The 14903-nt window shown below is 42.6% G+C and overlaps 1 protein-coding gene across 1 annotated transcript in view; it reads left to right on the top strand.

Annotated features, from left to right (window-relative positions):
• LOC119328130 (E3 ubiquitin-protein ligase UPL5-like) overlaps nucleotides 1-5168 on the top strand; it is a 6102-nt gene extending 934 nt beyond the window's left edge. Inside the window, exons 2-4 of the mRNA XM_037601156.1 lie at nucleotides 1186-3185; nucleotides 3301-3893; nucleotides 4777-5168. Of these exons, the coding sequence (XP_037457053.1) occupies nucleotides 1463-3185; nucleotides 3301-3893; nucleotides 4777-5049 (2589 nt within the window). The 5' untranslated portion in view covers nucleotides 1186-1462 and the 3' untranslated portion in view covers nucleotides 5050-5168. The remainder of the gene's footprint in view (nucleotides 1-1185; nucleotides 3186-3300; nucleotides 3894-4776) is intronic.
• The last annotated feature ends 9735 nt before the right edge of the window (nucleotides 5169-14903 follow it).

Here is a 14903-nt window from a genome sequence, read left to right as displayed (position 1 = left end):
TATATGTAACTATTATATTTGATGGAAGTGAAGGTGCCAAATTGAAATTGATGGGAAGATCAATAGCAGATTGTGTGATATATGTGATATTGTTGTTCCAAAATTGAAATAGATATGTAGATATGTCGAACTTCTACATCTGATGTGAAATGCAGATTTGTGAAACTAACACCCATGATGTGAAGCGCAACTGTAGTTGGAAAAAAATTGGTTGAAATGCAATTTTTTCAGAAATTGGAATGCATGTTTCTATTTCTGAAACTGTTGTTTCTTCATTATGTGAATGAGAACTTTTAGGTTCATTTTTTAAATGGTTTATGTCAGTACTTTAAAATAATCAGTTTCACTCTTTTCTGCAAATATGATATTCAAATAACTGAAATACACTTCGTTCATTTAGAAGTGAAAATATAGTGAAACTCGTATGCGTATGAAATATTTCGCATATTAAAATTAAAAAACCATGTCACTCTTTTGTATAATCAGTTTCACTTTTTTGTGATTTTTTTATGAAATTACTTGTCTGAAATATTTGAAATTGGTATTTCTAAGTGTGTATGTTGTTATTTCAGTCTGATCTTTATTGAAAAAGTTGTTGAGATATGAATTGAAATTGTTTGTATCACATTAGCTGCAATGAATTTCACTCTTTTTGAGTAAAATTGAATTTGGAATAGCTAAAATCACCTTTTTTTTAAGAAATTGAAATTGTTTATGTCACCCATTTGAATAGCCAGTTTCACTTATTTGTGACAATATATGAAATTACTTGTCTGAAATATATGAAACCGGTATTTCTTACATGTTTAATTTGTTATATTAGTGTGATTTGTATTGAACAAGTTATGGTAATATAAATTGAAATTGTTTGTGTCAATTTTTTTTCTTATATGTGTAATTGGAATAACGGAACTCATGATGAAATCTAAAAAGATTGAATTTTATTTTTTGCTATTTCTGTAGTACACTCCTTTTTTGAAATAATAAGTTTTGCTGAAACTATTGAAATTAGTTTCTAAAATGAATGAAATTAGTTTGTTGGAATAATAAATATGTGATAGAAAGAATTCAAACCTGTATTATTACATTTACTGAAATAGAAATTGATATGTGTATCAAAGTTAATAAAGCTGGAAGTTTAAAAATGTGAAACAAAAACTGATACGTGTATCAATTCTTGGGCAGGATTTCAAATCAGTTTAAATTGAGAGAGGTTGATCCTTTTAAATGCACGCATGTACGAGTGTGAAATGAGAGACTTGACTCGGTCTCAGCCGTATGCTTAAAGCGAGTGGCATGGCCGAAATCACGATGGGCCCCAGCAATTTAAATGCAGTTGCTTCAATGAAGAAAATAGTGAAATACAGAGATACAACAAAGAACAGGTTTTGAGTTGGCAGGATTCTATTGGTTGGTCAACCACCGCTAGCTGCTGGCTCTGGTATAAAGCACTTTGCGAGTCATGGATCCCAATGTCGTCGCTATCTCTCAAGAGTCAAACTCCTCGTCTGACGCCATCCGGCTCACGGTACAGAGCATCGACGGCAAGAAGACCGTGGTCGTGGCGGGTCCACAGGACACTTTAGGCGAGGTGCTCGGTCGCTTCGTGGACGTGGGACCCAGGAGAAGAAGCGACCTCCACGCCGTGCACGAGTGTCGGAACCTCCACCTCGAGGCGAAAATCAACGAGCTTGACCTCCCGCGCGGCGCCACTTTGCACTTAACCCGATATCCCGACGCATGGAGCCTCGCATCTCAGATTGCCGCGGCGGCCACAACTGACATGGACGTCTCTAACGAAACTGCCGAGTTGTTCAAGAGGTTCATACATGACGGTGAAGTCCAAATTGATCCACTGGCGCGGCATCTTGGTGTACCCAACTGCTCATCGTGGACCGACTTTGAGCATGTCACCAAGATGCTTTACACCAGGGACATCGTCCTGCTCGTCAAGAAGTTCCTCGCAAGCGCCAAAGCTACCAACGAGAGACAAGCAGGGACGGCCGTGGAGTACCTCGACGTCCTCCTCCGCAGCGGTGTCATCGGGGTTCTGGTCCGCCTCTACTCCTCCGGCTCTATGCTGCATCACTTGAGAGCCAATTCGGCGATCATCTGCCTCCTGTATCCGGAGATAAGCGGCATACTCCCTCGCCTTGAGGTGTGCTTTCTCCCACTCTGGTTGGAGTTATGTCGGTTGATACCCGCCGCCTCCGGCAAAGGCAGAAGCGACCCGCTCTATGAGAAGTGTAGGCACAGGCTGGCGGCGGTGCTCTCTTTGTTCGAGCGGACGCCGTCGCTACGCATGCCGAAGATGCCTCAAGAGTGGTTGATCGAGCGGTTAATACCAATTGCCAAAGATGCGACGGACGTGATCATTCGCTACATGGCAGCAGGGTGGGCGGCCCCGGATGATAAGCTCTTTGTGTTCAGAGTATTGTTTGCACTGGTGTGCTACTTCCGGCGCCGGGAGGTTTACGCACAGCGCAAGGACGGTCCTGTGGGAGCGGTGCTGTCCCGGACGGCGATGTCCCTGCTGATTTCGGTCAATGCATTCATGACGAGGTTGGAGGGAGCCTCGCCGTCGAAGGAGCAACAGCAGCAGGACGCGACTCACAACATCTTGCCGGGTTTGGCGACCTTGGAGCAGCACCAGCAGGATACGGTTGACAGCATCTGGGTGGTGCTAGGCCAACTGGATATGTGGTCCGTGACGGACTGCCACTTGGCCGGCGCCATCCGGGCCACCTGCACGGCGCACGCGGCGTGCCTGAATGCGCTCGTGCTCGGCACCAGCGCCGACAGGAGCCGGTGCAAGGACATCGGCCGGATTGTCGTCAAGCACAAGGACCTCCTCGGGTTCGAGGTGCGGATGCATTTCGCCAGAGCGATGCTGCCGGAAATGGACGCAACGTCGTCGGCGTTCATGCTGTTTGACGATGAGCCTCATGCGCTCGAGATGCTCATTGATCGGTCGCAGCTGCTGCCCGACTCCTTCAGATATGTCTCCGAGGCAGCGAGCCACGTGCTCCGTGGCCGCCTGTTCGTGGAGTTCCTGGACGAGGAGGCCCTTGGCGAGGGGGTAGCAAGGGAGTGGATCTCCCTGGTGTGTCGCGCGTTGTTCGACCCGCGGCACGGCCTCTTCTCGCCCTGTCCGCGTGACCAGCAAAGGTTCTTCCTGAATCCAGGTGAAAACATCCTGTTTAATTTTCTTTACTTCCTTCATTATCTAGAAAATACATTCAAATCAAATTCCATTTTTCGTGACTAATGTATTCAATCGTTCATTGCGACTGGAAGCAGCATCTGGAGCGGATCCACTGCAGCTGAAGTACTTCGATTTTGCGGGACGGATGATCGGACTGGCCCTGATGCACAATGTCCCGGTGGGGGTTCGGTTTGACCGGACGCTCTTCTTTCAGCTAGCCGGGAGGCCTCTCACCCTGGATGACATTGCAGACGCAGACCCAAGCACGCATGCAAGCTGCAAGAAAATCCTAGAGATGGATCCTGATCTCGTCGATTCAGACGCGCTGGGTCTCACATTTGCGAGGGAAGTTGGGGTATTTGGCTCAGGGGAGGTCATCGAGCTCCTTCCGGGAGGGAGAGATATCGCTGTCGATAGCAAGAACAGAGGCCAGTACATCGAGCTGTTGATCCAAAGTCTCTTCATGGCCAGCACCAAAGATCAACTAACTCATTTCGCTAAGGGGTTTTCCTACATGCTCGTAAAGCCGGAGTTGCGGAAACTTTTCTTCCTGAGCTTGCATTTGAAAGATCTTGACAGTATGCTGGGCGGGCGCATCGGCGCCATTGATGTGCAGGAATGGAAAGAATATACCAGATATGAGGGGGGGTTCACCCAACAAGATGATCAGATCAACTGGTTCTGGGAGGTATATGATCTCTCCAATCTTAGTTTATTCGTTGCTCTAGAGTTTACTACCATGTTCCAGTGCAAATTTTATACTAATTGAAATCCTCATATTTCTAGGTCGCATGAGAATAGTTCTTTTTACATCATACCAAGTTGTAATAAATTTTAACAGTTTATCTAGACATTAGTCACATGAAAATGAAATCCGGGTCATTCGATTTCTGTTGGGAAGGAAGCACGAGGCACGCGAAGCACCGAGACCATCGGGGATAGGTTTCATCTTGTCTATATTAGGGGTATCGGGGGTGCAGGTTTGTCAGGGAAGCAGCAACCTCGGTTTCTATCTTAAAGGTCTGGGGGATACAGGTTCTTCGGGGAAGCAGCAGCCTCAGTGTGTATCTTAGGGGCGCGGTTGCAGGTTCGCCTGGAAATTTCAGATGGTTCGCAGGATTAGAGGGACGACCGAGGGTTGTGGCAAAACCGGCAGTGGGAGGAGGTTGAGGGGAGCGCGGGGCAGCTAAGCAATCCCTGGAGCATCGCTGGAGGAGGCATGCAGTTAGGCCTGAGCTGGATCGGCGGCATTGAGAGGAAGAAGAGAAACATTGCGTACTGATTCGAGGTTGAAGATGAAGTATTGTTTGTTGAATCTTTGACCAACAGTTGAGATAATAGGGGTGAAATCGACTGACCCTTGCAAATTTTCAGGCTGCTAGCGCCTATCTGCTCCCCAAATTTTAAAATGTGCAACTACTTTATTTCTGTTCGAATACACTTCCCAATAAAAAAACTTAGTTTTTCTTGGATATGTTTTTCTCAGATAAGGCAAGATTTCACTCACTCTTAAATTTGCATATTATGTTCTTTGCAACTAGTAATAGCCACCTCCTATTTTTATCTCACAGGCCGTGGCAAGCATGATGGTTGAAGAGCAGAGACGATTGCTCTTCTTCTGGACCTCTGTCGAGTATTTGCCATTTGACGGTTTCCGTGGGCTACACCTAGGTAGTGGTCTAGTCATATCTAAAGCATCATTGAAGACCTCGGAGCATCTCCCTTCATCGTCCACCTGCTTTTACCGACTGAACATGCCAGTGTATACCTCCTCCTCCATGACGTTGAGCCGGCTACAGAAGATCACCCAGGAGCATGTGAGCAACAGCTTTGGTGAGATCTAATCTTCGATGCTGATCTTATCCGCGAAAGAACTCAAAAGATGTTCACATGTATTTTGACACTAAATTAAGAGTGAATTTTAGTTTCCCCCCTAATTTGACAGTTGTGACATTAATCAACCCTTTAGTATAATTTCATTCGTTATATCTCATTTAGGAAAAGTGTGTCAGTTTTACCCCCTTCTACTTTTGTGAGCATTCGAAATGACAGTTTCCGGCTCTCGGGTCCGTCTGGCATGAGTCAAATGGCCGGTTTTCACAATGGGTGTAACTTGAGACGCGCCTATAGCTTTTTCTTTCCCCTCTCGCAAGACGAGGAGAGAAAGCCTTCCTCCCATTGGTCTCCGCCGGCGAATCCGTGGATTCGCCTCCCCTCCGCCTGCCACTCTGTCGGTCGATGGCAGGGAGGATATTCCTAGTGCCACGGCTTAGATAGGTAGGGTTTTAGTTCTCGCAGGGGCGACGCTCGAGCGGATGGTGATGCTTCTTCTTCGAGTCAGTCTTCTGAGTTTCAATACTTCTCAAGTTCGTTCATTGGGACGAATTAGACGGAGCTCCGGTGTAGATTCTTGCAAGCTCCTTGGAGCGGTGAGGTTAGAGTTTCTTGTCGTGCGTACGCAACAACGAGATTTGGTGTGAGGTTCTTCACATCTATTCAAGAATTCAACGACGACAATTGCGGCTCTGGGACGCTGGTCCCTAGGGGCACGTGAACGAAGACTTCCCTGCTGTCATCAACAAGATCAGCCCGGCTCTGGTATGGGAACGGCGACGGCGGCGCGTCGGCGGCTCATTCTGGCGGAGGTCAGGCTGTGCATTCGGTTTTTTCGGTTTGATTAGGTTCGGTTTAAACGGTTTTTATACTTCGATTTATATGGTTTTGTACATAGATACGGTTCGATTTCAGTAATAACCATTTAATTTCGGTTTGGTTTCGGTAATAACCAAAATAACCAAAGTTGGCGCGAGCTTTTGAACAACAAAAAATTTTGTGGTCACGTGATTAGGTCTGTGTATGTAGGTTAGATTTTTCTTGTGTGAATTGTGTACTTACATAGGATCGTTAGATGGCAGACATGATTGGTAGCAAATATGAGGGATTAGGCAGGTTTCGAGGGTCTATGTGATTTGGTCGTAGGCATTAGAATTTAGATGGCAGTACACGAGGGAGCAAGCAGAAAAAAAAGGAAAGAACGTCAATCCTGCACATCTCCCACGGCCACGAAGCCACAACCCACCTTGTTGCCAAAACAAAAGCCATGACCCACTTAGTGGGACCCTCTCCAAGCCGATCATCCTGAGTATCGACAAAGGCGATCCACAGATTGTTTTTTTTTTGAGAGAAAAATATTTTTTTAGTTTGATTGACGGGGTCTCTACTCCTAATGGACGAGTTGGTTGAATAGTCCTCCCACTTTCGTCTGGTTTTTTTCGTCCGGTTTATTTTCGTCTCACGTCCCACCACCACTCCCACGTTAATTTTTTCTTCTTCACACTTAAAACCGAATCGTGTCTGATACTCCTTCCATTTATTCGTGCTTGCTTTGGCAGGTATCGATTTAATTCAATCATGTAAATATTTGGTAATTAAGAATTCAAAAATAATACCATATACAGGAGATCACCTTCCAAACAAATCACCTCCCTCTCCGATTTATTTCTCCCACCGATCTCCTTCCATACTTAGCTCCGCTCGGAAAAAAATACAACCATCGAAGCCACCGATCTCTTTCCATACTTAGCTCCACCTTCGCTCCCTCCCACACACTTTTACGTAGCCCAAGAAATCCTCTCACACGATCCTCGCAATAACTACAGAATATATCCTTCCCCAATTATCGCTTTCCTTGCCCGAGCGAGATCGTGGTCCCTTCTCCCCTCCCTCCCACAGCTCGCTCAGGTTTTCTTCCGCTACACCTATCCTCTTCCGGCCTCTTCCTGGAGCCCTCGGCTTCGTGCTCGTAGGAATCGGAGGCGGTGACGCTCGACGTTGTCACGTCGAGGCTAGATCTAGGGGACAGGCAGGCGGCGCTCGTCACGGGAAGAGGAGCATGTAACTCATGGAGTCAAAGCTTGTGTGGGGCCGTTTGGCGACGCTCAACCGCGGCGGGGAGGCGAGGACGCGTGAACGCATATGTGCCTGCTCGCCGAGCGTCGCGACGTTGACGGGCTGGGGCTTGATGTCGAGGCCCTCCGCTTCCTGCACCTCTTCGTGTCGATGGCCAGAGGCACACACCGGTACTAGAAACACGATGGCCAGAGGTATACCGTTACTGGAAACACAATCCTGAATCTCTTCCGTGTATGTTCCCAAGGGTGTGTGTTTAGTTGTTTACCTCGTATCTTATCTTTGTCTATAGTCACCAATAGGATTAGAAGTCTGACTGCGCAGAATCTGTATTAAACAGTACATGCCCTTATTATTTCTAACATAAAATCTTGTTTTGTTGACAGTAAGCAACCACCTAATTTTAGGAAGTACCGTGTGGTGGCAAAAAAACTGATATTCAAGACTTCGTTTTCTACAGATGATGATCCAAAATGCATAGAAACATGGGTAGAGATGGGAAACTGTGAAAGCGATGGGAACTATCTGGTACGAACAGTGTCATCATCTTATAATGCTTCATCTATGTACACCATAATGATGCATCTTACTTATCTATCTATTGTATCTGAAACCTTAATGCAATTAACTGTTGATTTTGCCCTATAACAGGAATACAGGATTGAGCGATCTAGCAGATACTTATGAACTTCTAAAGCTCGGTTGTTCAGATTATCATGGATGAGATGATAAGGAAGCGCCTGATATAGTAAGTGTCGATCTTCCGGTCTTGGCATTTTTAGATTCCTTGAGGTAGCTCAACAAATTTGCTACAATTCTTTGTAGGATCATTTTGCAGATTTTACTGAAATGGTACCTGGTTTGAATTTGGTTATTTGCTCTATTTGTTTATTTATTTTCCTAGGAACAATCTGCTGTTACAAGCTTTGCTCTTAATTTTGATGTAAATCTCATGTTACCAGGTCCGCCATGACATGAATGCACCGTTGTCCCACTATTTCGTTACACCGTAGTACTCATATTTTACTAGCAATCAGCTAACCAGTGACTGCAGTGACGTTCCCATCATCATGGCTCTACAAATAGGTCTCCGTGTAATTAAATTAGACATGGTGCTAAATTCTTCTAAAGATGATACTGATATTCTCCATCGAAGTACTGAATATGACTTCCATGGATAGTACTCATATTTATGCCTACCAATCTTTGTAAGTGTGGAACCTATATAATTCTCTTCGTATAAAATACTACTCCATCCATCTCAAAATACTAAAGTTGAACTCAACCAGCGATACTTATTTTGGGATGAATTGAGTACTATTTTGGGAAAGGCATCTAGCTGAGTTTTAATAAAACTCTTCAGATTTGTATGTTGAGATTGTCTTCAGCAAATAATATTTCTATGAGATGTAGATTAATGACAACTAACAAGGACTGCCATGATTAGAGCTACGATTTTGCCCCATGTTTTAGTATGCATTCTTGCAAGCAACAAAGGTAAGGACATTGGCATCGTGTAGTTTCGAGTAGTGCATGGTTCTATTTAATTAGTTTTTTCGCAAAATGGCTAATGGTGCTGGTTGATTAAATGTGTATGTGCATTGAACAAATTGGTCAGAACTGACAACATCATTAAATTCAGAAATTCTGATACAAATAAAGAAGGAGAACAAATGAGCTTCGTATGAATGAGAAAAGTGAGAATGAGCTTCGTATGAATGATGCATGACAAAGTTATCGTATTTACATGCCTAAGTACAGTATATCCTATACACAATATTGTATAGTTCAATGTTAAGTGAGTAAATATACATTTGACACCAACATGTTTGGAAATCCCAAGTCAATCTATTATTTTATAACTACAAAAATTGGTGATTACATGAAAGCATATATAATAAATTCAATTCATTTATCGAACATTTTCTGAACGGGATGTGGCTGCACCGAGATGGCCTGAGCAGGGGAGCACGACGACAATGCTGACACTCTCATTTGATTTCAGATTACTGTGCTCACTCCTATCTCTCGCTTGCTTGCAGGCTTTGAAAATTGAAGTTGGGTCGCCGAATTGAGGCCAAGGCCCATGTTGTTCTGCATTTTTACAGATGGTCTTCTGTGATCAAATTGGCGTCTCAATGTAAGGATTGAAGTGATATAGTTATCTTGTTTTAGTTGTTTGCTTTTGCTTATTGATAGAGATAATTATTCCCTATTCAGTAGAGATGCTGTCCAATGAGAGAGTGTCCATGGCGATTTTATCCCGTCCACCCAGCAGTATGAAACGAGCACACACATATGTGTTCATTCCATCCACCTAAGTTTATGAATCGATCTTTCTTCAAGATATTTATGGAATTTCACCGGTTTCTATGATTTAGTGTTGTGTTTTCAATGTCATCAGGCTCTGGATGATTAGCATTCCACCAACTATATTCCATATATATATATGTATTCTTCAGTTCAACAAGGATGCTGATATGATGATTGAGGAAATGAAGCTTAGAGTTGTCTACACATTGCCCAGTGGAAGCTCAGACAACAACGGAGTTACATCTTTGGCATACAGGAGCTTCAGGAACTTCAAGCAGGGCACTATGATTTCTCGGTGAGATTGGCTAGCTTTATGTTCTATGTAGGAAACATATGTTTTGCTAATAAATTTGTAGTGCAAAGGCTAACTGTATCTGCACAAGAGCCGAACCTGAAGAAGTTGAGGGCCCATGCAGCGATTTCAGAACCTAGGGAAAACTAGACTGGTCGGTCTTCAAGAAATAAAGGGCAATAGTAAAAAGTATCCATTTATATTGAATTAGGAACAATCTTCTAGCACACACATCTGGTTTGACATTTTGACATTTATATGGATAGAAACATGAGCAGACGCCTACGACCAGATGCCATCGCTTCACACGGTCGCCTTTCGGCCATAAGATGCACCGGCGGGGTACTTGGACCAGGGAGCCACGGATAGAAACTGACACACCTTATATGCATTATGCGGAACAATCGGTACTACTTGTTTTAGGAGTATGGTTCAAAAATTTGGTACCGACAATGATTAGGTTCCAACGATTCAGTAACCCTTATTTATATGCAGGATAAATTCAGTAGGAAAAGTAACCAACAGAATCTGGGTACAATAAAATGGAAGCAAATTACTTCTAGCCCGAACATTAAATTCCAGCATAATTCTTTTGTGTCATTATGTGTGTCTGGGTGTAACATATGCAACTTTGAAGGTGACGCTGGCGAGGCATTACTATATCTTTCTAAGCTTCCACTCTGTGTTATTTTGTTTGTTCTAGAGATTCATAAATATTTCTATTTTCTGCTTCAGTATTCACTGAAAGGCTGGACTACGTTTACCTTTTGTTCTTTAAAATGGTAGTGTTTGTAATTCGTTTCTCGAAATTTTGTGCATCTTCTCGATTCTGGTGGATTGAACTCATGTAAGCTAGCTTTGTAACATTTGGCTGCACGTATAAACTGATCTTAACACATCCGTTTGGACTTTTGATTTTATTTTGTCCTCGTAATTTGCAGATTCACATTTTTCCCACCTTTTTGTTTGTTAGTAAAATACTTTAGAACTTATATACTAGCAATAGAATATTAGGACAAACTTTGGGTGGCACTAGGTGCAGCAAAAAATGGTGCCATGGCAGCGGAATTGGACTGATGCTACAGTTCCCACTTTTAAAGGTTCGGTTGACCTTTTCCATGTCATTTATCTTGTGATTGTAGCCCATTTCTTTTGTAAGTGATCAACATTAATACTTGGTTTTGTTACTCAAGGATGTTGGACACTGGTTAAGTATTACAGGCGGATTATGTTGGCTTAGTTTGCTACAATTTATGCCCATTAAGAGAATAGTGGATACAACTATAATATCTATGTAGTGCATTTTTTAGTAATGTAGAAGCTTCTAAATTATTGACTGTGAGTATCTCACACAAACTTATCTACTTTATCTATGCTTTGTGATTCTATCGTGCCCTATCTTTAGAAGTCACTCTGATTCAGTTAATTCAATGCCCAGCAATATCATCAATTCAACAAGCAGTTACTCAAAATTCCATCGCCCCAAATGGCATAGGATACCTCGGGCGTCCAACTTCTGGCATAAGTTTTTGTGCATTCAAAAATTTAGGAACTTGAACCACAAGGGCAAATGGAAGGCACCTTTGATCGGTAATCCAGGTAACCTCAGCTTCCCCACTGCTATACATCCAGACTTCTGCCCGTTTATCTCTTCTGCTAAACTATAATATAGTGAAGCATCAAAGCTCATACGATTTTTCCCTTGTTTGTGCAGAGTACATGGATGATTCTTACACCTATGCTTTTGATAGGCTGATGCACATTGGCATTGAGCCAAGGTAGGTTAGTGCTTCACAAGGACTAGCTCTAAGCATGACTTGTGCAGATATGGGAAAGAAGCCTAGATAGGCCTCCTTTCTGAAGAAAATATATATATGGGAAAGAAGACTAGATGAAAAATCTTGGGGAAGACTTTGGTGAATAAGAACAAGGTGAATTTTATCTGTTCAACAAAATCAAGTTTGTGCCTGCACTTTGATGTTATGAATCACTGTGTAGTAAGCAGGAGTGCTTCTCAATCAATATTTTATATGTTTGTTAGAAATTGAAGAAACAAATATCTATCTGGCAGTCTATAATGGGTTTTGAGGCTGGTTCATTGCTACACATATAGTGGAGGGCTTCCTAAAAATTGGAGGGGACTTGTTGTAGCCTTATAATGTATTATCTCGGGTATTACATTTCTCATTCCATTTGCCAACATTTTGAATGAGTTTAAATGTTAGCACTCTTAGACAATTGACAATGTTTATTCAAAAGATTATACTGCAGTTCTACGTGAGTTTCTCATCATAATTCTTTAAATTTCAAATCAGATACAAGTGCAACAAAATATAGACATGACAAGCTACTGAGCTCTCACATTTGAATGCTAATGTTCCTTTGTAGACATGGGTTTATTACCATGGTGCTAGCATTAGGTTCAACCTTCTAAACTTTTTTTTGCTTTTCTTTGTTATTTCGTGTCTTCTTGCAGTCTATTTTCTATTATATAAAAAGTAGTATTTTTCCATTTAGCTTCTTCATGGTCAACAGGAATCACTAATAGCATGGGCTGGAATTTGTATTGGCTTTGTACAGAGGAATAGCAGTTTCATATTTCTCATACTTGCTTTCCATGTTATTCTGTTGCTGGCTCATAGTTTCACCAATTTACAGTAGCAGGCTTCCAGCTATCTTATGGTTCTATATTTTGTGCATTATTTATCTCTCATGCATAAGAAATTACGCTATACAGAAAGTTGACTTTCAAGAAACAATTATTCCACAACACTTTACGTGGATTCTAAAATGAACATTGAATGTCAAGAAACATTTATTCCAGAAAGTTGCAGTTTGCTTAGGAAACATACAATTCTTGTTGTAAGTAATATTACTACTGTAACAACTTTTTCGTATTTTTAATTTATATTGGGTGTTGTCATGGTAAGAGACACTTTTGTATTGTGCATATATTTCTTGCTATTTGTTTTCCATCTTGTTGAAGTTGGTAAAATATTTAGACATCACCTACCCGAGTTTCTGAATGAATGTTGAAGTTTTGTTTGTTGATCTGATAATATGCTAGCCTAGCATCGAACTTATTAAAAAATACCACTGAAATTAATGTATTGTGTAATCATGTACATATGTTTGCCTATTCTCTTGTTAGGTGGCATCAACTAAAGCAAGGCTTGATTTATAAAATGGATGCAAAGCAATTAACATGTTGAATTTTACATGGGAGGAGGGGGTGCACTATGTCCTCCATATGACTTTATTCACCAGTTGCTATGTATATTCCTGTTTCCTTTGGCAAGAAATGTATATTCATAGAACTCCTTAATTTGAAAACCATCATGTTGTTATATCTTGACACTTGTGCTTGTGATATAATTCTTGTGTATTCTGAAGTTAAAACACACACAGTACAAACGCCGATGTTTACAAACAGGTACACACACTCATCCTTATGAACTCATGCATGCACACTCTACCCATATGAGCACCTCCAAGATACTGAGCCAGTTGGTCTTGAGATTATCGACAAAAACATCGCCCACATGACAATCGTCACTGTTTTCAAATGTATGTGACAATGAGAGAATATTAACGTGAGGTGTTTATTGAATTCATGCTCCAGCCAACTCATCAAAAAATTTGAACTGATGAAGCGAGATGGACAATATATTTCAACTAAATGTAATGCACTATCATGTTTAGGCTTATTTAGTGCTTAGATGTGTGATCGATGTAGAACGTAGGATCTTCTATTTTAATACTGCGTTGGTGGGGTCTTGAACTCAAAAAACCTCTTGGCTTGGATACCATATTGATTCATGCTTCAGCCAACTTATTCAAAAGTTTGAACTAATGAAGAGAGATGGGCAATATATTTCAACTAAATGTAATGTACTATCATCCGTTGATGGAAAGGATATGAACAATGAAAGAGAAGAGAGATGACTATGTGATAGCAAGGTCGGAGGTGAGGTCCAAGGTTTGTCAGAAAATAGGAGGTAGCTAGGGAGAATTAACAATTTTTTTATTTTTTTTGCGGGAGAATGCACATGATGTCACGTCTTGTTGCGATGGTGAATATGGAGGAAATGGAAAGGAACAAGATATGAAATGTTACCTTATGTCTTCCCACAATCTTGGTATATATCTAAAAGTATATATTACCTGTATATGTAGAAAAGTTGAGGGACAACATCTTCGTGGAGAAGATAAAAGATGGCCACAACTTATGCTCTTGGACTCATTTATATTTCTCTTGTGCCTGTAGCAACGCACGGGCATTCTACTAGTGTTTCTTTATCGACTGGATGTAGTTGTCTGCGCGTGGATCGCTGAACGAAAGCGGCTATATGGGCTGGACAATTTGAGGCCCAACTAAGTATCGCGCGCGCCAGGTGCCCTAGTGGGTTCAACCTCCAGCGGTTTAGATGTTTAGTACCACATCGCCTACCGAGCTGCAACGTGCTAGGCGGGGGGCCTATAAAAGAAGGGGAGTTTGAAGGGTTAGGCACAAATTTTAGCTGTGCAGTACACCGAAAAACGTGCTAGGCGGGGGGCCTATTTTTGGTTCTATTGGTTTAACCAAAAAACGTTCGGTTTGTAACTGAAAAAATCCGAAGATCAAATGGTTTCTATATTTGAAAGGGAAACGTTATTGATCAACCGGCTGATTATAGCTTGCGTGTCCGCCGGGCGCTACACCATGTGGGTGTTGGGGAACGTTGCAGAAAATTAAAAATTTTCCTACGGTTTCACCAAGATCCATCTATGAGTTCATCTAAGCAACGAGTCAAGGGAGAGAGTTTGCATCTACATACCACTTGTAGATCGCGTGCGGAAGCTTGCAAGGTGATGATGGAGTCGTACTCGACGTGATTCGAATCACCGATGACCAAGTGTTGAACGGACAACACCTCCGCGTTCAACACACGTACGGGACGGGAGACGTCTCCTCCTTCTTGATCCAGCAAGGGGAAAGGAGAGGTTGAGGAAGACAGCTCCACCGGCAGCACGACGGCGTGGTGGTGGTGGAGAGGCAGTACTCCGACAGGGCTTCGCCAAGCACACAACGGAGGAGGAGAGGTGTTGGGGAGGGGAGGGCTGCGCCTTGGAGGGTGGTGCGGCTGCCCTCCCCTCACCCCTCTATTTATAGGGGGAAGGGAGAAGGGGGCCGGCCCCCCATAA

The sequence above is a fragment of the Triticum dicoccoides genome, chromosome 7A, assembly GCF_002162155.2.
Source record: "Triticum dicoccoides isolate Atlit2015 ecotype Zavitan chromosome 7A, WEW_v2.0, whole genome shotgun sequence".
NCBI classification, from domain to species: Eukaryota; Viridiplantae; Streptophyta; class Magnoliopsida; order Poales; family Poaceae; genus Triticum; species Triticum dicoccoides.
Note: the sequence above shows the minus strand (reverse complement) of the source record. Positions and strands in the feature narration are given on the sequence as shown.